At 49.9% G+C, this 23,067-nt stretch overlaps 1 protein-coding gene across 1 annotated transcript; it reads left to right on the forward strand.

Annotated features, from left to right (window-relative positions):
- Positions 1-10,754: 10,754 nt before the first annotated feature.
- REN (renin) lies at positions 10,755-21,230 on the forward strand. Its single transcript, XM_033093520.1, has 10 exons — positions 10,755-10,852; positions 13,959-14,109; positions 14,675-14,798; positions 15,659-15,777; positions 16,698-16,894; positions 18,958-18,966; positions 19,452-19,571; positions 19,965-20,109; positions 20,350-20,448; positions 21,069-21,230. Exons 1-10 carry the CDS (start codon positions 10,755-10,757, stop codon positions 21,228-21,230), a joined length of 1,224 nt encoding a protein of 407 aa, XP_032949411.1.
- Positions 21,231-23,067: the final 1,837 nt, after the last annotated feature.

Raw genomic sequence — 23,067 nt, forward strand, 5'->3', positions numbered from 1 at the left:
GGGTCTGCCTTTCCCATGTTCCTTGTCCCAGAACTGATACCTATGGGACTCCAGGCTTTGCAGTTCTTGGTCCCAGGTCTTGGGAAGAGATCTTTGGTTTCATGATGCTCCCAGCCTGACTCTGAACCTGCTCCCTGGATTGGAGGGAGGGTGCAGGGCAGGTTAGAGGCTGTGAAGGGCTATAAAACATTGGTGGCCCCAGGGACACCCATTCCCCTCTCCAGACTTTCTGGGTGGACTCAGAGAGCTAGGGTACCACAGCCTAAAGACCTCGAGGTGGGGCTGCTTAGGGGACTCAAATCCACTCCTTCCTGGAGTCTCTGGACAGTCCCCAAGGGGAGAGAAACCAGGAAGGCCTGGGCATCCCTCTGTAGGGAAAGGGGAGGGGGGTGGGTCTCTTTCCAGGTTCCACCCCTTTAGGTAAGTCTGTCACAAGAGTAGGGAGCTGGTCTCACGCCCCTATGCAAAGGACCATGGAGAGCAGGGCTGGGAACAAAGCAGGGAGATTTCTGCTTCAGTACCACTCTTAATAGAATAACAAGAAATGTTTGAGGCCCTGTGATGTGCTAAATACAGGGCTAGTCCATTTCATCCTCACAACAACTGCATGAGGTGAGAATGTTATCCCCATTATTCAGGAGAGAAAACTGAGGCTCAAAGAGGTTAGGGGATGTGCCCAAGGTCACACAGCTGGAGAGTTATAATGCCAAGAGTCAGATTCACTTTCTAACTCTACGTACCACAATCTCCCTATACACTACAGTCTTTCCATTTCTTGAAGCCACTGTGGGGCAGGGCCAATCCTCTTCCTGAGTGACTTGTCTTGGGAAGGCGGTCTGGCAGCCAGTGTAACTCTATCCTGTCCCTCTCCAGACTTCTTCAATGACAATGCAGGTGAAATCAGCAATCCCGAGAGCAGGCCCCCTCTCCTCAAACCTCCTGCCAGGGACCAGGCATCTAAAATTTGACCCTGCCTGTCTCCTGTCTCTGGAAGCAGCTTCCCCAAGTCCAGACTTGGTCACAGCGAGGTGAGGGATGTCAAGGCCAAGGAGTGCCTTCCCCCTCTCAGTGCCTTCTTCCACTTTTAAGGCATCAGAGCCCAACACATTCTCATGTTTGGCTCAGAGCAGAGAGCCTGAAAGCGGGAGTTGGTTCTGGTTTTGGAGAGAGCCAGGACATAACAGACCCCACTTTCATCACCTTCTCGGATTTTGCTTGCCTACGTTTTCTCTAAAGCTGTCCAATATAGTCTTAACAATTGTCCTTTCAACATATTACATTCACAAAATGTTTAAAAGTACCACTTTTGACACATTTATGTGTGTTCACTCCCTATACCCCTTAAAAGACAGCAAAGGAACAAGAGAGGTATAACTCTCAAGGACAAAGAGAAGGGAGAGGAGACCGCAGCAGATGAGAAATGACACCAGATTTTGAAGATGAAATTAAATGGAGGGCGTGGCAGAATGAAGGAAGCTGCACCTCCAAGCCAGCAAAGGGGACACTGAGGAGACACAACTGACTCAGCCCCAGGACCCAAGCTCATTATCTGGAGGTGTCTGGGACAAATCACAGGCTGAAAACAAAGGGATTGGCTGGAAATCTGTATATGGAGAAGTTAGATTTCCTGTGTCCTCTCTCCCCAGCCAACACAGCCAGGTTATTCCATTAGCCGCCCCGGGAAGAAGCTAGAAGCTTCCTCTCTTGAGGATACAATGGAGACCTCTAGTCATGAGGACACAAGCACAGGTAGGATGGAGATGAAGAAACTGGTTGAAAAAGAGAAGGATTATGTGAAAATCTGTCTGGGTGAGTCCCCACTCCTGTCCCAGTCTCTGTTCCCAGAATGTAGGTGGTAAGGTATTGCCTCCCCGGACAGGAGAGAGAAGGCCCCGGAGAAAACACCTTCAGATACTGACATTGGAGGGTGCCTGTGTGAGTCTGTTTGAGCTGCTATAACAAAATACTACAGACTGGAGGCCTTATAAACAGCAGAAATTTATTTCTCACAGTTCTGGGTCCCAGATTCACTGCTTGGTGAGGGCCCAATTTCTGGTTCATAGACAGCTGTCTTCTTATTGTGCCCTCACAATGCAGAAAGGAGGCAAAAGCTCTATGGGGTCTCTTTTCCAAGGGCATTAATCTCATTCACGAGGGTTCTACCCTCACAACTTAATCACCTCCCAAAGGCCCCACCTCTAAATACCATCACATTGGGAGTTAGGATTTCAACATACAATGGGGGTGGCAGGACGAACATTCAGGTACGGTAGTGCCCCAGAGAAAAGCCAGCTCAGAGCCCCATCCAAGAGCCCTGCACCTGCATAATGAATTTCTAGGCCCCTCTCCATACATGGAGAGCCAAGGAACCCAGGACTTTTAAGAAAGCCTCCAGTTTGGAAGAGGAGACCAAAGCAAATAAACACAAAGAAAACAGATACCATTTTAAAAAATTAGTCTGTAGTTAACATCCTCAGGGGACATAAAAGAACATTTTGCATTCATAAAGCAATAAACATAGGAATAATCAAAGAATCAGAAATTGGATGCTACAAATTTAGGGGAAAATTTTTTTTAAAGAAATAAAAGAGTTGCAACATAAAGTTAAGGAAATTCCTAGAAGGTAGAACATAAAGAAATCAGGAGATAAAATATAAGAAACTTAGAGAACAACATCCTACTCATATGAGTTCCTGAAGAGAGAAAAGAGAAAATGGAAGGGAATAAATGGCCAAAGAATTAATGCAGGACGATTTCCCAGAATGGAAGGGTAAGAATTTCCCGACTGAGGGCGTCCACCGAGTGTCCGACTCAGGAGCGGAAAAAGTCGGACGCTGGGGATAAGGAAAAGGTGACGAAAGGTGGTAGAGATAAAACCATAGAGGAGTTGAGAACCAAACTTGCTAATATCAGAAGATTTGGAAAAACAGCTTCCAATTTCAGAGGGAAAATAAATTTCAACCTTGAATTCTATTCACAACTAAACTATTAAGAGTAAGGGTTGAATGGAAACATTTTTAGACATGCCAGGACCGGAAATGTTTACTTCTCTCGCACTCTTTCTCAGGAAGTTTTTGGAGCATGTGCTTAACAAAGGTGCAAACTGAGAAAGGAAATCCCCAGAGGCTGGACACAGAGCCGCAGAGGAGAGCAGCAGAGATGCAGTGTGCAGACAACAGTGTGTAGCAGACCTAGGAGCACAAAGCTCCCAGGAGAAAAACCCAGGTGGAGAGGGGGTTTGGAGCATCTGGGCAGAATTCATAGGATCACAGAAAAACAAAGAATGGTAAAAGTGGGTCGGGGGCAATGATGAACTTAATGAAAAGTCAAAAATAATACAAAAAATGAAATGTAATTATAATACACAGTGAACAATAATTATAGTAATGCAAATACTGACTTTTGATTTTGCCAAAATCGGAGAGGCGGAGTATAAGAGAGAGAACTCTTCATCTGCCATAAAGGAAGATCAATAAATAAGGTATAAAATAGAAAAATTAAGAAATGGTAGTATACATGTAATCATTAGGAACATGGACAACCAACAATAGCAAAATATAGAGAGTTGAAAGGCGTAGCCTCCGTGTGGCAGGACCAGGGGCAGGACTGGTGTCAGCTAGTTTTCATTAAAGCCTTTAGTTCTATTGATTTTTTAAAACTAGAGCAATTTATTTTTCTGATAAAAAATAAGAAGAAAGAGGGAATGCAGAGAGGGTCCGTTTCCTGGGAAATGGGTTCTTGGGATACAACCACTTTCCCTAACAGCTCTACCCCGCTGCAGCTATCCTGCTGGTGACAATCTTAGCATACAAACCCCTGTCACCGTCCTATCAGAACCACCATCCCTCCCCACCTCCCCACCCCAGCACCACACACACACACACACACACACACGCACATCTCTGAGCTGCTCCACTGTCATGCCCTCCTCTGGAAAAGGTATCTTCCAGTTTAAGCTTTGTTTTTTTTTTATAATGAAACAGACCTCTGGTGCCATTTAAGGAAAAGCAGTTTATGATGTGTCTAGCTATTATGCCTCAGGATATGGCATCTGGCTCCACTATGCTGGGTGCGTCTCATTTCAGGAACATCGTTTGACAAAGCCCCCCGCCCCTTGCCAATCCTCTCCTGCCCCAGGTCTCTGCAGCTCTAAGACCTGTGTGACCTGCTTTCAATTTCTCCTTGAGCAGTCCTCAGGTTGGGATCACCCCAACCCTGTGGCTTAATTCCTGTTTCTCCAAGTCCCCAGAACAAACAGCTAAGAACACTTGGTTCTCCCCCACCCCCAACTCCAAGTTCTCCCGGTCCCAGCCCCAGAGCTTCCCCAGAGCTTTCTGGGTAATTACTCCTTCTGGAGGGTCCACCCACACAAGGCAGCCCTAGCGGCTTATTAAATTCCATTCTGGGTCTTTCTTTCCCTCTCAAGGCCCCATCTGTTCATCTCTGCTGAGCTCAGTGCCCCCATCTGATTGAAAAATTCCTCTGAGGAGCCAGCTGAAGCCCTACGCATGCTGTGGGAGGTGAAGCAAAGACACATCCATGTTTTATGTCTCCTGTTTTGTGTTTATGTCTCCTGCTTCCCCATTTGCTTTTTATGAACAGAAGCAGGACTGGCCCAAAGATTGAGGCTCCCCAACTCTTAAGCCTCAGTAAGTCCAATTTTCACCTCTTTACCACCTTCCCCAGGGCAGTGGCCATGGCAAAGCGTTCTCCACCAAAGTAATGATGGCCAGGAGTATATCCATGCCTGTTCCAAAGCAGCACAAATTAGGCTTTTCCTGCGACCAGCCTTCTCTCCTCCCATACTTGACTACTTCTGGCTACTCCAAGATTGGTCTCAACACCCGAATATTCTTGGGGTCATCATGGAACAAAATGGGACTTGGGGCCATTTTTGGAGAAACCCTGAGCACCATTTGTCTAGAGACTCACACCCCCCAACCTCCTGCCCCTACTCTACACACCCAGCCGTGGGATCTGAAGAGAGATGCAAGGGCCAGAGTGGATTTATGCCTCTCCTGACTGGTTCTCACGTCCTAGTTCTGCCCCACTGGGAAAGGGCAGGTACCACGCAACCCTTCCCTGTGCCTCTGCCCGCTCCACTTCCCCCGACCTGAAAGTGACGCAGCCAGGGGGCCTAGGGATCTTGGGGAGCCTCTGTGAGAAAAACAAGACCCCTGGGCTGACTGGGCTTGGGAGATGACCTGATAAGGGTCCTTCCCCTCCCACAGCCCAGGGCTCTGGAAGGTCCACGTTCAGAGAGAAGAGACTCATGACAGTTCCACCTCCTGTCCCGGATTCTCCCTCCCTGGAAATGGTAGAGTAGCAGGACAGAATACACAGGATCCTAAAATACCAGAGCTGACTGTCTCAGGGTCTGAGCTTACCACCTCACAGGGCATCCACTCTTATTAGGCAGTGCTGACTGCTAGATAGCTCTTCCTAGGGACAGAACAAAAACTGGACTCTTTCTCCTGGCCACTCCTCACACCTCAGGATGCACAGATAGTTCTGAGTGGAGAAGGTGGACTGAGAGGAGCCTGTGAAAAAAGTGAGGACCGGTTGCGTCGCTTCTAGCCTCTGAGAGGAAGTGTCAGGAGAAACGAGAGATTGTTATTTCTGGACCCTGTTACCCTCTTAGAAGTGGATTTCCTTGCCTCTCCTCTGGCTCCTGGCAAGTCTTGTCTACAATTTGACTGTGGCCTCATATTGTTATGTGTCTCTCTTGGTGAGGTAATTGACACTTCTTTCACACTGCTACTCTCAAGGCCAGCATGGTCGAGATACTGCACATACTGGCAGGAGGCAGGAGACAGAGTTGTGGGGTGGGGAGGGTGCCTGGGTCCCCAAAGAGGCCTAGACCTGCTAGCTGGACCCCCTGGACCTGCCTATGCCATAGAAGCATGCTGAGTACTGGCTAAAATATATGTGAAAGTCCTGTGCACTGTGCTGGGTGTCTAAAGTACAACTGTGTGTGGGGCTCAAAAAGCTTCCTCTCTCCCACAGAGAGCTCTGTGGGGTTGGCAGCACTCCCTGCAGCTCAGCCTCCACTCAGCACCCCTCTCTCATGAATCCCATTGGCTCTGCCAATCATCTCTGACACCCACACCCACAGAGAGGGGCCAGAAGTCACAAGGTGGAGTGCTCAGCTCACCCTTCCCTAAGCTCTGTGAAGCCTTAGCTTCCTCCTCTGAACAGTGGGGATGAGAGTACCCATGTCGCAGGGCTGCTGAGAGAATAAAACACATTCATTTTCAAAGTACTTCACAGCACATTGTAGGTGCTCAAGAAATGATGATGGTCTTACCCGTGTTCTGACAAAGCTTCCAGGCTGACCCCATCTCCCCACTGGCTCTGTTCCTGCTCCTTCTGCTCTAAGGTTTGGGGAGGGAAGGGAGAGAGAGGGTGGGTGGTCACTCACCCTTACTGGCCATGATAGGTCCCAATCTCGTGAGGGCTGTTGGTGGGCAAGGAGACAACATCACTCTTAAGCCACTCTCCTGTGATTCCTGACCTACTGTCCATCAGCAGAGGGCCTCAAGGTAGAGGGAAGTGACGTTCTGGGGCAGGTACCCACCGCCTCAGCAGCTGGGCTCACATACAACACAGGATACAGGATATAACATGGGAGATGCAAGTGTCCACTCTGCCACTTACCAGCTATAAATTAAGACATGTTACTTATCCACCTTGGTCTTGATTTCCTCCTGTGTTGCAAGGATACTGGCCCACTCACCTCCTAGGGCTGACGTGGACATTGGGAGAAGACCCTACTCCATTTAGGCCCTCGCTTTTTGCCTTGGACCTTCTCCCTGCTCCCACTAACTTGCCACTGTCATTCCTGGACTTGCACGCAGGTCCTGCCCTGTCATGTGTTAAAGACCATGACTTCTTGCTTATGGCCTTCCTCCACCTCATGCCTTCCCCAATTCTCCTGGACGACATCACCATCCACATAGATGGTGACCCGGCCAGCACCCTGGCTCCTCAGTTCCCTGAGTGCCATCTTTCTGGTGACTTCACCCCTACTCTGCTTCAGCCACCACCCCACATCCTACTCTGGATTTTTCATCACTTATAATTGTTCCACTTCCCAAGAGGCTATCTCAAATGTCCCACTCTCGATGAGCTCTCTGCACTCCACTTTATGCTTCCACTATTCCCACCACCACTGCTCTTTCTTCTCACCCATCCATGGTCCTCCGCTTCCTTCAAGCTCACCCATCCTGTCCTGTCTTGACTTCTCTCCCACAGTCCATCATTCAATAACATTATTGCTAGAACACTAAGTCCCTCATCTTTGATCCACATCTGGCATCACCCCAGCCCTGTATGACACCAGCCACACAGTTTCCCTGCATCTTTCCCTGCTGAGTTTCCCAAGCAGCCAAACACTGTGGTGGTGGTGGTAGGAGAGCCCGAGAACAGGGTGAAATGACTGCCTGTAAAGTCATGATCTCCAGCCACTAAATGTCTTAATTCTTCCCAGAAATCCTCTTAGTATCCCTGGTCAGCTTCTTTCCACCTTCCACTTTCCATAATTATTTTAAACCTTCTCAATTTTCCTCATGCCTCCAAAACCCCTCCCACCCCAATTCTCAGCAGAAGTCCTTGCTTCCTACTTGTCCAAGAAGATAAGTCACCAGACAGAAAGTCCTTTGGATACAATACCAAGCAGATAAACTATACATACCACACGTGTCCTTCCCACGTTCCCCACTCCTGTTCCAGTGTGTACCACCCATGTGCCTCTGCCCTCTTAGGAATCCTACTGCATTGTTTATCCCTTCCTTTCAACAGAGTACTTTGTATGCCTCTCAGTATAGTAAGCTCCCTCCCATCATCAGAAATAGAGGGAGGGATAGAGGGAGAGGGAGAGAGAAAGAGAGAGAGAGAGAGAGAGAGAGAGAGAGAGAGAGAGAGAGAATGAGAGAGAGAGAGAGAGAGAGAGAGAGAGAGAGAGAGAGAGAATGAGAGAGAGAGAGAGAGAGAGAGAGAGAGAGAGAGAGAGAGAGAGGATGGGGAAAGGAGAAGAGAAGTAATGGGAAGAGAAAAGAAAGGAGGAAAGAAAGGAGGGGAGGAAGAAAGGAAGAAGAGAAAAACCCTCATTCCCCTCCAGCTTTCACCCTCTTCACCCTTTGTTATAGCCCACCTTCTCAAAATAGCTGCTGTACTATACTACCTTCATCTCCCTACTTCCCATTGTTCTTCGACCTATTCCTCTCTGAAGTCCCGTCCCTCTGCATTACCCAAACAGTTCTGCTAAGAGTACCTATGGATGCATGTCTACATTTTAACTGCATCTTACCTGCCCTGGTGGGTAAGACCACCACGGCTCACCATCCCTCCTTACCACTCTCCTCCTTTGATTCAGGAACACCTATGGGTTTCCTCTTGCCTTCTGACCTCTCCTCTTCGGTGTCCTCTTCAGATTCTTCCTCCACTACTGGTCCATTAAAGTTTGAAGTCTTGGGCCTTCTTGCTCTCTACCCTCTTCCCTGGATACTTTCATTCACACCTGTGGCATCAATTACCACTTGCAAATAACACATAAATCTTTCACCCAGGTCCATATGTGCACCTGTCATTTAATGTCATCCCTGAGACATCTCAAAAAAACCCTACACTCAACAGGTCCCCACTCATCCATCTTCCCTTTAGGAATCCTGGTTCTCTTACACTGTACCCCATGTTTTACCAGGCATCCAGAAACCTCCCTCTCCCTCACTCCTCATATCCAACTCATTACCCAATCCTGCAGACTGTATTTCCTAAATTTCTCTCAACCCCATCCAATCTTCTCTATCTCCACCATGCCCACCTCCCCTGGTCCAAGCTAGCTCTAGTTCCATGTCTTCTTAACTGGTATAAGTCACATGATTCTGGACCATTCCCAAGTCCTTGCTAGCTCACACTGTAGCCAGAGTGTCTTTGCAAACATATATAATTACATCATCATTCCCTCCTTAACCTGTTTACCCACTGTTCTTAGAGTAAACATAGCATGGAGTTCAAGAACTCGTATGGTTTGGCACTCAAGTCAGCTATGTAACGAGTTCTGGGTCATACTGCCTAAATTCATAGCCTGTCTTCATCACTTATTGTCAGTGTGACCCTGGGCAAGTTACTTTCTGAATCCTCCTGTATCTCAGTTTCCTCACCTGTAAAATGGAGTAATGATGGTACTACCTCATACGGTTGTTGTGAGAGTTAAATGCACTTAGAATGGTGCCTGACATACGAGTATATAACTAAGCATTCAACAAATGTTAGATCTTCTCATCCTTTGCCTCCCCAGTCCCATCTCTCACCCCACTCCTTCTCATCTCTGTTTTGCCACATTGGCTTTTCTTTAGGCCCTTATTGTCACCTTGTTCCCTCTCTCCTCAGGACTTTGGCACGTGCTATTCCCACTGGAACTCTTTTCTCTCCCTCTTCAGTTATTCATTGCCTGCCTGTGCAGCCTTCAGATAGATCTTCTGCAGAAACCTCCCCAAGACCCTGAAGGCTGCCCTTCCCTCCCAACAACACTAGGTCAAGAGAGGATGGGGACAGCCCCTGACCCTAGGCCCCGGCTCACTGAGGGCGAGGTACGAGGTGTGACAATTAAGTTCATGAACTTGTTGCAACAATGTTGCTAACCTTTTTTGATATCAGAGGGATTATTCATTATGAATTTGTACCAACTGGACAAACAGTTAACCAAGTTTACTATTTGGAAGGGCTGAAAAGGCTGCATGAAAATGTTAGACGACCTGAACATTTTGCCAACAATTCATGGCTCTTGCGTTAAGACAACACACCAGCTCACACGGCACTGTCTGTGAGGGAGTTTTTAGCCAGTAAACAAATAACGGTATTGGAACACCCTCCCTACTCACCTGATCTGGCCCCCAATGACTTCTTTCTTTACCTGAAGATGCAGGAAATACTGAAAGGAACACATGTTGATGGCATTCGGGACACCGAGAATAATATGACAACAGCTCTGATGGCCATTCCAGAAAAAGAGTTCCAAAATTGCTTTGAAGGGTGGACTAGGCACTGGCGTTGGTGCATAGCTTCCCAAGGAGAGTATGTCAAAGGTGATTAGTGATATTCAGCAATGAGGTAGGTAGCACTTTTTCTAGGATGAGTTTGCAAACTTAATTGTCGGAACTTGTGCACTTTCCCATAAATGGCTGCCACTGACAGAGGCCTGGAAGGTGGCAGCATTGAGGCCCCAGGTCTCGCTTTATTAGGGGACAAACCAGGAGGAGTCACCCATGTTCCAGATGGGAACACTGAGATGCATTCTGGGAGAAGCCAGTTGGGGCCACAGCCAAGGTTAATATAGAGGATAGCACCTCAAGGGCATGGGAGTGAAGGCTGTCTGGGAGTTGGAAACCCAGTTGCTATGCCTGTCTCAGCCCTGACCTTGCTCCTGAGCAGTGCTATTTCTCATCAGCCTCTGTTCCCTCTGGGAGTCACAGGGCCAGGCCGAGATGGGGCTGCTGGCGTCACGGGGCAGAGAATTGCATTCCCGCAGCCCTCCTTCCTCTAGTTCCTTGGGTCCATACGGAAACCTGGTCACCCTTCACCCACCTAGCTTGGTCTTATTACTGGTTGCCTTGCCATCTGACTCAAGGTAATAAATCTCTGCCCCAGGGAGAGCACAACTACCACCATTCTGAGTGTGGAGTGTATAAAAGCAGAAAGGTTCTGGGAGCCATAAGGCTTCGGTGGATCCCAGAGAGCCGGGACCCAGGAGAAGCATGGATGGATGGAGCAGAATGCCTCGCTGGGGACTCCTGCTGGTGCTCTGGGGCTCCTGCATCTTCAGTAGCCCCGCCGACACTGGCGCCTTCAGACGGTAACTCTAACTCGGGCAAAGGAAAGCGGCAGGGGTGCAGGGCTTCCCACTTTCCTAACACTCCTGACTCTCAGATATGTGATGTCACCCAGTCCTCATGACCAGCTGAGCAGGGAGCTATGGTCCCATTCAGAGAGGTAAGGTGACTCCCCCAATAGTGGCACTAATCAGGCTTGAAAGCCAAGTGTTTTGACCCCTGCCTGGAGCTTTTGCGTCCTGCATAGCTTACCATGCTAGGCACTGTGGGGGAACTCAGAGGTGATTAAGATATTCTCCATGCCTTCTAGGAGCTCATCACCTAATAATTAGGAAGGATGTGGTATGGTTGAGTCTACTAGGGAAGAAACATGATATAGTACATAAACGTAAGGCTACTAGAGCTGAATTGTCTTGGTTTAAATTCTGCTCCACTAACAGAACTAACTAGCTCTGGAACCAGGGTTAAGTTACTTAACTTCTCCAGGTCTCAGTTTACCATTTTTAAAACAGGGGTAATAACAGGACCTACTTCACTAGAGCTTCTTTGAAGATTTAGTGCGATAACACTAGTAAAAGCACGGTGCCAGCATTCTGTCAAAACCCAGTTGTCATAGCACTACAGGGTGGTTAGTCACAAATGTTAAAAGAAAGGCTTAAGGCAGCCCAAAGGAGGGAGGAGAAAGACCTAACTCACATCTATATGTGGTGCCAGGCCCTGTGGGAACAAGCAATTCATTAAGGCTGCAGAGGGGAGGGCAGGGAGGGACAGGGCCTCGTGGAGAAAGGGGTTTCTGTTTAGGGGTGCAGATGGATCAGAAGACCTATAGGTCAGAAGGCAGGTTTAACTAACAGTAATAGTTGCTAAGCCTGTAAAATGCTTAAAGTTTCACAGGATCTTTTCACATATCTCATCTCAAATCATCCTTCTAACAGTCCTATTTTACAAATGACACCGAGGCTCAGGGAGGTCACATGTAGAGGCTAAGCCTCAACATACACTGGGCCTTTTGTTTCCAAAGCCTCTTCCCCTGCTCCAAGGCTCCCAGGAGAGAACTGCTGGCTTGGCAGTGTGGGGTGAGAAGCTGAGGGTATCCCAGCTGCACATGCCTGGGTGCAGCCCCACACCCAGGGTAAAGGCAGAGCAAGGTAAACCATTCTCCCTTGTTCTCTTCAAAAATAGAAGAGTGGGATGGGGCCAGGAGTGGAGAGGGAGTCAGGATTCTGAAACACAGCTATAAGGATTTTGCTACCAGCTATGGGCTGAGCGAGCGTCATGCCAGACACTTTGGGAGATATGAACACAGGACCCCATTCTCAAGGAGCCTTCACGGTCTTTTATATACACAGTTATATTTATTGAGCAGTGGACAGCTGGTTTAATCTGCACAGTGATTCTCTGAGGTAGGTACTATAATTAAGCCTGTTTTACAGAGTTCAGGGGGCCTCGGACAAGGCCCAGAGAGCTTAGGTAAGTTGCTCAGAATCACACAGGGAGTAAGGGATTCAAGCATGTCCCCACCACCATGCCCTCCCGGCCAGACATCACCACCTCTGTGAGCATTCCGCTGTGTAGTGCTGGCTGTGAGCACCCAGAGAACATGAAGCAAGAGCCTAAGCAAAGGTGAGGCCAGTGTGAACTGGAGTTCATGGGCAAGCGTCCTGGTGGTGGGGGTGCATGCTGGGCTTCGAAGGACGAAAGACTTGGGGGAGGGGAGGAAAGAAAGGGACTTTCTGAAAGGAGAATGGTAAAAGCAAAGGCCCATAGTAGAGGCTGTTCAGAGTAAATGATGGAAAATGCACTGTCTTTGGAATCTGCTTCTCCATTTTCCCATCTGTAAAACGGGAATAATAAAATTACCCCCCCCATGGGATGACTGAGAATCGAATAAGATCATAATTGCAAAAATACTTTTTGCAATAGTGAACTGTGATATGAATATGACAAGTCACTCCCATTAAAATATTACACTGACAGACATGAAATATGACTTCCATATGAAATATAAAAGTGTATTCATATTCATGGGTATAATGGGGTACATAGAATGGAGCGGTGTGAGAAGGAAAGGAGAGTACAAGTACAGGAGACCCGGCAGCTGAGAAGAAAGAGGGATTCTCCATAAATTGGACTGCAATCCTGGGACCCTCCCCACACCAACAGCTAGAGACATCTTCCTCCAGGCTTCGGTACAAAGCCTTCATGTCAGAGTACAAGAACCCTATATGGGAAATAGGGTCAGACACCCTGCTTTGAGTCCCTGATCCATCACTTCTGAGTCACCTCACCATCACTTCTGTGAACCTCCATTTCCTCATCATAAAGTGAGTACAACGCTAGTTTGCAATGCTGTCATGAGGGTTACATGGGGGCATGGCAACTCAGTATGCAGTGAGTTTCTCCAATTCCTAATTCTGCCTCCCAAAGGTGGTAGGAAGGCAGACAAGGAGCCAAGGGACTTGGGATTAGGCTCAGGAAGGCACATCTTTCCAAGGACAGGGTGCACAGGCACTCTCGGGATACTGGCCTCTCTCCCTGCCCCATCCAGGTCAGTTGGTCCACTCCACCCCACAGCCCTGGCTGGGTGCCTGCCCCAGGGAATCCCGGAGCCCCTTAGGCTGCTTTAGGCATCTGCTGCCATCTTCAGTCCTCATGTGGCACTGCCTCCTCCTGTCCAGCCAGCCTTGAGGGGGCATTCCCAGCCTTCTTCCCATTAGAGGGGTTATCATTGAGTGTTTCCTCCTCTGTCCCATCCCTGATGGAGCTCTTTGAAGCAGTGATGACCTTTATCTTTATATCTTTATATCTCTAGTCTCCAGTTTGGTGCAGGCACAGAAGAGGTGTTCAACATGTGATTATGGAATGGATGAATTAATCAACCAATGAATGAACAGATGGCCTTGCAGTGATCAAAATTAGACAACAGGAGGAAGGTAGTTGAGGGTTATTTAATACCAGTGCAGGTGACTCAGAGAGCTTTGTGAATGCCCCTGCAGAAGTCTAAGGGCACAAGAGTGATTCTTAGGTGTCAAGATTACGGCTTGCGATCCTACATGCTCCAGGGACTCTACCATTATTATGGGGGAATACAAGAGCTCTTCTCTTTTTCCTTTCTTCACCCTCGGCCAGGATCTTCCTCAAGAAAATGCCCTCAGTCCGGGAAAGCCTGAAGGAGCGCGGTGTGGATGTGGCCAGGTTCGGGGCTGAGGGGAGCCAGTTTCCCAAGAGACTCTCCTTCGGCAACAGCACCTCCCCTGTGGTCCTCACCAACTACCTGGATGTGAGTGCCCAGCCCTTGCTCCTCCAGTCTCCTTTCTCTCTCAGGTCTAAGGCTTACTTTGCTCTTTCCACCTGACTGAGTTGCTGAGGAGCACAAAGCACCCTACCAAATTTCCATTTTACAGTTGAAAAGCCTGATGCACAGAGACCAGGAAAGAGCCCAGAGGAGAGTTAGGCTTGGAACTTGGGGATCCAGGCTCTTGGCTTCAAGCCCAGGTGTCCCTGGTGGGTGGGCAGGAGGTGTGGGTGACCTCAGATGCAGGTTTCTGTGACCAGGCTCAGCATAGCTGGACTGCTTACTGAGTCATTGGTTCCTCAAGGGGTGGGGGAAACTTCCTGCTTCATTTTCAGTATTTTTATTTTGCCCTCTTGTCTCACTCCCTGGGAAGTCATTAAGACAGTGCTAAGCTTCCCATCTGGGGCCCTGCTGGAAAATGGAAACCTACAGAGGCTGTATGATGATCTGCCTAATCTCACCCCTAGTGTCAAGGCTGGTATCATGCGAGACCCCCAAGGCCCAGGGCTCCCCAAGCCCCACCGGCCACCTCTTTCTTTCACCCCTACAGACCCAGTACTATGGCGAGATTGGCATTGGCACTCCACCCCAGACCTTCAAAGTCATCTTTGACACGGGATCAGCCAACCTCTGGGTGCCCTCCACCAAGTGCAGCCCTCTCTACACAGCCTGTGGTGAGCTCCAGGACCTGTGGTGCCTCTCCCCAAGCTCACTGCCCGCCATGCTTGGGCAGTCCTGCCTCACGCCAGCCAAATCCCTCCTACTGCCATTTGACAGGTTTCCTCTCTGCCCCTTTGCTATTGCCCCTGAGAGGAGAGAGGGAAATGTCCCCCATTTTCCTGGTATGGCCGTCAAGGTAAAACAGCAAGCTGTGGGAACCCCCAGCCCACCCAGAAGGCCATTTTTCACCCTTCCTGAGATTAAGAGAAGACTGAATTCTCAGACCCTCCAGGTATTTGGGCCCTTCAATCCCTATCCTTAGTCGACAACCTCTATTGAGTGCTTACTGTGACCAGAATCTTCTCCCCACCTCAGTGTTAGAAATTACTTTAAAATGCTTCAAAATTCTTGGTATCGAGACAAAATTCTCAGAGATATGAGCACATAACAGGGATCCAATAAACATAGGTTTTTTAAAAAAGATTTTATTGGGGAAGGGGATCAGGACTTTATTGGGGGAATGGTGTGTATTTCCAGGACTTTTTATTGGGCAACAGACTACTGCTTTTCCCAGGACTCACCAGCTCCATCAATCTTAGTTGCAGAGGGCACAGTCCACCATTCCTTGTGGGAGTCCAACCTGCAACCTTGTGGTTGAAAGCCCATGCTCCAACCAGCTGAGCCACCCGTCCGCCCCTAAACATAGTTTTTGATTGATGAAACATGTTTTTCCAAGCCTCTGACTGACCTCAGGGCCACCCTATCCATCCCTGCACCTAAGTCCTCCATCACACAGGACATCCCCCCATGCACCTGCCTCCAAGCCCCTTGCCTGGCCTCTCTTGGAGAGACTGAGCCTGTATCCCTCTGGCAGAGATCCACAGCCTCTACGACTCGTCAGAGTCCTCCAGCTACATGGAAAATGGGACGGAGTTCACCATCTACTATGGATCCGGAAGGGTCAAAGGCTTCCTGAGCGAAGACGTGGTGACTGTAAGTGGGACTGCCCCAGGTCATCTGAGCCCCTTCCCTTCTTGTCCCCAGACCCCTCCTGCCACTCTAGGGCCCATACCTGGGGGAAGGTGCCATCCAGCCCACCTTGGAGCCTGAGGACAGGCTCTCCCACCAGACAGAGCAAACCTGAATTTCCTGGCTCAACACTGGGTGATTTATAGAAGTTTTTGCATCTAACTCACAGTCCTCCAGTCCAATAACCTGCCCGAGGTCACCCAGCTCTGACTAGGCTCTCCACCAGATCCTAGACTGAAATTAATCAAAGTCAGGACCAGCAGTATTGTTGACATTGTGGTCAGGGTTAGCTTTAGGGTCAGACATAGGTTTTAAGGCCATAATTAAGGTTAGAGTTTAGGATTAGGGTCAGGGTCTGGTTTTCTTTTCCGTTTGGCCTGTTCTCTTCCCCATTCTAGGGTTTCTCCAGCCCTTGCTCTGTCAGAGTTAGGGGAGAACTACTCATGAAACCTGAGAGGAAATCAGTATGAGCCCTTACCCCTCTCCTTGTCTGTGAAATCAGGTGGAAGAGGAGTACAAAGGGCAGGCCTGGCTGTGCTGAAGAAACCTTAAGCCCATAATGGGGGTGGAGGACTAAGACCAAGTCCTGCCAAAGCGAAAGTTGGGCGATTGGGGAGGGGGTATGGGAGCTCCTGGCATCATTTCTGTGACTGCAGTACCACCTTCTCAGTCTCTGCCCTTTTCAGTCACTGTGCAACCCCAGTTCTCTCCAGACCCCACAACTGAGATGTATTAGGAGAGAGGATGTGTGTGGGGTTTGATGAAATGGTCTTATCCCAAATTGCTATCCCTTGGAGCATATGCATCCCTGGGGCCCCCATTGTGGAAGCTCAGACTAGACCCTGGCCAGCGGGCTTGGTTTCCTCTGGTCCTTCCTCCCACAGGTGGGCGGAGTCACGGTGACACAGACGTTTGGAGAGGTCACAGAGTTGCCCCTGATCCCCTTCATGCTGGCCAAGTTTGATGGGGTTCTGGGCATGGGCTTCCCTGCACAGGCCGTTGGCGGCGTCACCCCCGTCTTTGACCACATCCTTTCCCAGAGGGTGCTAAAGGAGGATGTCTTCTCTGTCTACTACAGCAGGTGAGTCTGGGGATCCAGGGCCTGAGTCAGGGGAGGGAAAAGAGGCAGGAGAGCTGAGAGAGTAAGAGGAGAGTTTGGACCAGGATTTTGATATGTTCATGGTTAGGTGGTATTCAATCCAGATCCAGAGCTGCACTATCCAGTATGGAAGCTACGACTCAAACTTAAATTAAAATTAGACATTCAGTTCCTTAGTCACACTAGCCATATTTCAAGTGCTCAGCAGCCACAGTGGCTAGTAGCTACCATATTGGATAGTACAGACTAGGGTTTCCAGGCGGGAATTCCTGCCCGTTCTCAGGAATTTTTTTCGCTTTCCCATTCCCAAACCCCAAGATATAAACTGTTTTCTGTTCTCCATGATGAACCGTTTCCACAAAGTGACGGCCAATACTACTAACCACCTGGGGTCAATGAGCCGATTTTCCCACCAACTTTTCTTGGGATTCGGGAATGGAAAAGCGAGAAAAAAATTTCTGAGAACGGGTGGGAATTCCCGCCTGGAAACCCTAGTACAGACATAGAACATTTCCATCATTGTAGAAAGTTGTTACACAGCACTGCTCTAGAACAAGAGGAGAATGTGGGTGGGAGGCATTGCTGTGACCTGGGGACCTTCCCTGTGAGGACCAGGGCTCCTCTCACACAGAGGCAGCTGATATTGTTCATTCATTAATTCCTTCATTTATTTGCTTGTTTGTTGATTCAACAAATATTGGGCACTTATGTGCCAAGCACTGTGAGAGGTGTTGAGGGTACAACCATGAACATGATGTACAAGACAGAGTCCTGCCCTCACAGAGCCTATAGTCTGGCAGGGAGGACAAGAAACATGACAACATGGTGAGCAACAGCAGGTAGCACAGGGCTGAAACCATAGGGACGTTTCAACTCTAGGCTGAGTTTATGTACAATTCAGCCAGTCTTGGGGAAGCTGTTGGGTTTAGAAAGATGGTTATGAGCTGGAAACAAGGATCATAAGGGTAAAAACATGAGGCCAGTGGCAGTAAGGATGGAGGGGAGGAAAAATTCCCAAGAACGGGAGGGAATTCCTGCCCGGAAACCCTAGCGATAAATAGGAAAAATGTGTAAGAGATACACTTAAGAGAAATCTCAGAGGTAAAATGGAGGAGTGTCTGGTTTAGTGAGAGAAAGGGAGGCATTGAAAAAAGCTACCAACTGGTTCTGCGCAGCCAGGTCAGTCTTGGGAAGAGCTGGTTTAGAGGTGGAGTAAAGCCATATAGCAAGCAGTTAAGAGGTGAGTATAGGCGTCAGGAATTGAAAAGCAGATGTAGGCTGCTCTGAGAAATTCAACAGGGAAGGGAATGTCAGGTGGGGGTGCAGGCAGAGATGAAGAGAGAAGCAGAGAAAAGTAGGCTGAGTGTTTTTAAATGCTAGAGGATGCCTGAGCATGCTTGCAGGTGGAGGGAAGGCAATGGAAAGTGAGAAATTGAAAATGTCAAAAAGAGATAATGGAGGGCACAGGCACCTGGAGGCCAGGGAAGGGAGGAGGATCCAGTAGTAGGAAGAAGGTGGGCTTTGCTGAGGAGCGAAAATCCAGAGAAATCTTGAAGTGTTGGCAGAGGGGCGGGGGGAAATTGTGCTAGCACATGCACATGCACACTGGATTTGTAAAAATGCAATTAATTGCAATTGTATGAATCCCATGTGCATAGCTACACACCTATGCACACGTGTGCATGTGCACATGCCTCCTGTTAGGAATGCTGGAAACCCCATCACACACACACACACACACACACACACACACACACACACACACACACTGGAAACCAGCCCTAAGGTAGGCCTTGAGCCATAGGAGGTTCTGTGCACCATTGAGGAGAGGAAGTCAGTGGGGATCAGCTTCAGACTGGGCCCCAGGAACCCTGGCTCCACTCCCCCAGTCACCCCACTCACTGCCGAGGTGACTTTAGGCAAGTGACTGCACCTCTTGTTGACTCCATTGCCTGAGGGGTAAGAAGAGTGCAAAATACCCACCCTGGCTGGTGAGGCTCTCCTGAAACAAAGGCTTCCTTTCTGCTGTGTCTCTTTCTCTGCAGAAATTCCAAGTAAGGAGATGAAACCCCACACATGGCCCTGACCCTCCAGAGCACCTGGCCCAGAATCAAACCCACCACCCACCCAAAACTCACCTCACAGGCTCAGGCTCCACTGGATGTTGACGTTCTCCACTCCTCCTTCCTGCTCTCCTCATGCCTCCTGCCTGTCCCCACTCAACAGCTCCCCGGAATCCCATGCACCTGCTTAACCCACAGCAACCCAAACACAAGTGAGGGTGGGGCCAATTTGCATATTGTTTGCATTTTACTGGCTGTCCCAGTGCCAGTTCCTTCTCTGTGACCTCTAGCATTTATGGGGTGCAACTGGACTATCCTGGAACCGTTGCTGGTTGGGCTGGGGAAGGGGCAAGAAAGGTGAGGAAGCGGCTGTACTGCAGCTTCCCAGCCTTCCTCTGCCCCACCCTGCAACCGAACACAACTTCCCTTGCTGCTGGGGCCTCTGAGTCTCCAAGAGCCTTTAATCTTTCCTTTAGGAATTCCCACTTGCTGGGGGGAGAGATTGTGCTGGGAGGCAGCGACCCCCAGTATTACCAAGGCAATTTCCACTACGTGAGCATCAGCAAGACTGGCTCCTGGCAAATCAAAATGAAAGGGTCAGAAATCCTCAACTGTCTCCACTCTCCAAAAATGCTGCTGCCGCTGGGGGGTGGGGTGGGGAAAGGGCAAGGTTACCATTCTTCCCTCTCTCCAATGCAGCCACTTCTTAAGGCACAGCCAACATTTGCTGTCTGCCTGCTCTGTCCAGGGATAGGGTACACTGAGCTGTGAGGGACGGGGGCCTGCTGAGAGGAGGTGGAGGGTCACTAAGCAAGTGCTGAGGGAGGGAGCAGCTCCTTTCCCCCTTCCCCTCCTGCCTTACCCATCCATCACTGCATCACTGGACCACCAGCATGGCCGCCCATCACCCACCCTTACTCAGGAAAGCTGTGCAGCCTGATGGTGCCCCATCAGCCTCTGTCTGTCTTTCTGACTGTGGCCTCTCCCAGGGTGTCTGTGAGGTCGGCCACCTTGCTCTGCGCCGAGGGCTGCATGGTGGTGGTGGATACTGGCGCCTCCTACATCTCAGGTCCCACCAGCTCCATGAGGCTGCTCATGGAGACCCTGGGGGCCAAGGAGCTGAGCACAGATGAAGTAAGAAGCTGGAGGGGTGGTGCCAGGGCTGTGGGACTGCCACTTGGTCCAGGCCTCCAAATCACCCCAGACAGCATTAGGTCCCAAAAGAAGCCACTTCAGGCCTTCACATCCTCTCACACTCTCTTCACATGTGGCTGGGTCCCCCTGGGTGCGGGGCCGGGGTGGGCCACAAGCACAGGGCTGTGTCTTCGAGGAGACCTCCCACACTGAAAGCGGCTCCCTTTACCCTCCCCGCAGTATGTCGTGAACTGTAACCAGGTGCCCACACTCCCTGATATCTCCTTCCACCTCGGAGGCAGAGCCTACACACTCACCAGTGCGGACTACATATTACAGGTGAGGTTCCAGTCTGCCCTTTGGCAACAGGCAGGAAGAGTGGGCAGGGGCCCTCGAAAAGGGACAAGTCATTGTGACAGATTACATTCTAAGTAGCAGTTCTCAAACTTGGCTGTTAGAGTCACCTGGGAGTTGTTAAGAATCCCAATCGCAAGCCACATCCTCTACATATTAAGCCAGAACCTCTGGGGGTGGCACTTGGGCATCAGTGTTTTCAAAACTCGTCAGGTGATTCTCATGTGCAGCCAAGTTTAGGAATCACTATGCAGGCTCCTTCTCTCCATTTGCTCATCGAATGCTCCCAGTAATGCTGTGCTCCTGCATTCTTATCCCCCTTGTCTACACAATAGACTTAGAGATGTTAAATAACTTGCCTAGGATCAGAAGCTCTACCAGACAGTAAGCTATGCCTGCTGCATTGTGTGCTCACTGTCTAGCACAGTGCCTGCATCTAGGAGGGGTGCAATGCACGGGCTGAAAGGGCCAAGATGCAATGGAGGTGCACTGTGGATGGGAGAGAGGAGGAGGGAAGTTGCTGAGGAGAGCTGCTGGAGTCAAGTAAAGTGAGGGTCGAATGGTCACGTGTTGGGAAGTGGGAAAACCCTTGTGTTTCCTGCCAGGACCCCTACAGTGATGATGACCTGTGCACACTGGCCCTCCATGGTCTGGATGTCCCACCGCCCACTGGGCCTGTCTGGGTCCTAGGCGCCAGCTTCATTCGCAAGTTCTACACGGAGTTTGATCGGCGTAACAATCGCATTGGCTTTGCCTTGGCCCACTGAGGCCCTCTGCTGCCCAGGCGGCCTAGAGCCCTCTCTGGGAACGCCCCTGCCTGTGTTTATGTCCTCGTGTGGGGCCACAGGGCATGAAGCTCCTCCTGGACGCTTGTCCTGCCCCAGCACCAGCTCCTCCCTGCTTTGGGGACAAACAGAATAAAGACTTCATGTTCACAGCCCTGTTGCACCTGGGTCCACTAGGGTTTGAAACAGAGGGAGGGGCAGCCACGTGATCATATGCACACAGGAATGTGGCACAAAATGACAAACACACTTACCTAATGTCTACAGGTCTCAAATGGAGTTGTTTACACATTCTTGGGTGGGAAGTTTGCAGAGAGCCAGCCCCTTGCCCCCTGCAACCTCTCCGAGACCAAAGCTAATGCTGTGACAGTAGGCTGTGGGTCAGAAAGATGCTCCCAGCTCCTGGAAGCCAGCCCCAAGCTCAGGCTCTGCACTCTGAGCTAGCCAGGCCTGCCTCTCCTGCACTGCAGACCCCCAGCCCCTGATCCCACCAAGCCACTTACACTGCAGTCCAAGGTATCATCAACTAAAAACGTAGAACACTAAAGATCTGACTGATACTCCCTTTTTACATGTGGGGAAACTGAGGATCAGAGAATGGAAGGCATTTGGCTGAGATTGTCCAGTGAAGTGTGAAAAATCAAGACTGAACCCAGCCCATCAGACTCAGGCCCTAGGGGCTTTCCACCTTTTCACCTGCAGGTACACCTCCATAGGGAGAGCCCCCCACACCCTGGCACGGGGCCATGTTCCCAAGCACACACTGTTCTCTCCATCTCACAGATTTGGGACAGGCTGAAGTTTCCTCCCACTCCCACCCCTTGGGCTGTCTGCAGGGGACATGTAGTTCAGGAAATGAGAGACAGCATCCACCTGAAGCCACTGAGGCTGTCCTTCTACATGGTAGCTGCACACCCCTCTTTTGACCAAACCGGGTGAAACACTGAGTGGCCTAACCAGGTAACTGCAAATCTCACATCTCTGGAATGGCAGCCTCTTGGGATTGTGTGGGACCACAGGGCTTCTCTAGGGCACCATTCCTGCATGGGCAGCATCCCTCTGTAGAGCCAAGAGCATGGTTCTCTGAGTTTGCCTGCCTGCCTGGTTTTAATTCTTTACTGCAAAAAGGAAGAGTCTGAGTCAGTGCCCGTTCCAGCCCCACATCCTGAGGACCCATGACCTGAAGTAGGCAGCCCCCATCGTCTCCTACACTATCCGATATGACAGCCACACATGGCTATTTACGTTAAAATTACATTAAATGCCATATTTCAAGTGCTGCATAGTCACATGTGGCTGTGGCCACTGCACTGGACAACACGATATAGAACATTTCCATCATCCCAGAAGTTCCTCTGGGCAGAACTGGATTCTGGACAGCAATAATGATGGGGACTTGTGGTTGAGAGGTTCCTGAATAGGCGAAAGGGACAACTTGGGGAAATAGAAAAGAGCCCCTTTTCTGTAGACACTTTTCTGGGTGGGGAAGTGAGAGCTCTCTCACTGGGCTGGTGACTGGTGAGGTCCCCATTGGCACACCCACCCCCAACATGCATTACCCAATATTCCTTCTCCATCGTTAATGTGTGTCTGTGCGTGTGTATGGGGATTTTGCCTGGGGGCTTCCCTACAGGGAAAGGTCTTTGACCTGCAGCGGGGGCCACAGAGCCTTTTGCAGGAGTCCAGGGACTGGAGGCAGGGAGCTGGACACAGGTGGACCGCCCAAGCTGACCTCTTGGAAGTAGCGGAATCTTCCTACTGCAGGATGGAGTGGGGGTTCAGAAAGAACCCTCTCCGGGCCCTGTCAGAGGCAGAGACG

The sequence above is a fragment of the Rhinolophus ferrumequinum genome, chromosome 22 (genome assembly GCF_004115265.2).
Source record: "Rhinolophus ferrumequinum isolate MPI-CBG mRhiFer1 chromosome 22, mRhiFer1_v1.p, whole genome shotgun sequence".
NCBI classification, from domain to species: Eukaryota; Metazoa; Chordata; class Mammalia; order Chiroptera; family Rhinolophidae; genus Rhinolophus; species Rhinolophus ferrumequinum.

Excerpts from the sequence above, each read along its gene's own strand:
- REN (XM_033093520.1), top strand. The coding sequence starts at position 10,755 with ATGGATGGATGGAGCAGAATGCCTCGCTGGGGACTCCTGCTGGTGCTC. Across the intron at positions 10,853-13,958 it reads GACACTGGCGCCTTCAGACG|GATCTTCCTCAAGAAAATGC; the intron begins GTAACTCTAACT and ends ACCCTCGGCCAG. Across the intron at positions 20,449-21,068 it reads GTGCGGACTACATATTACAG|GACCCCTACAGTGATGATGA; the intron begins GTGAGGTTCCAG and ends GTTTCCTGCCAG.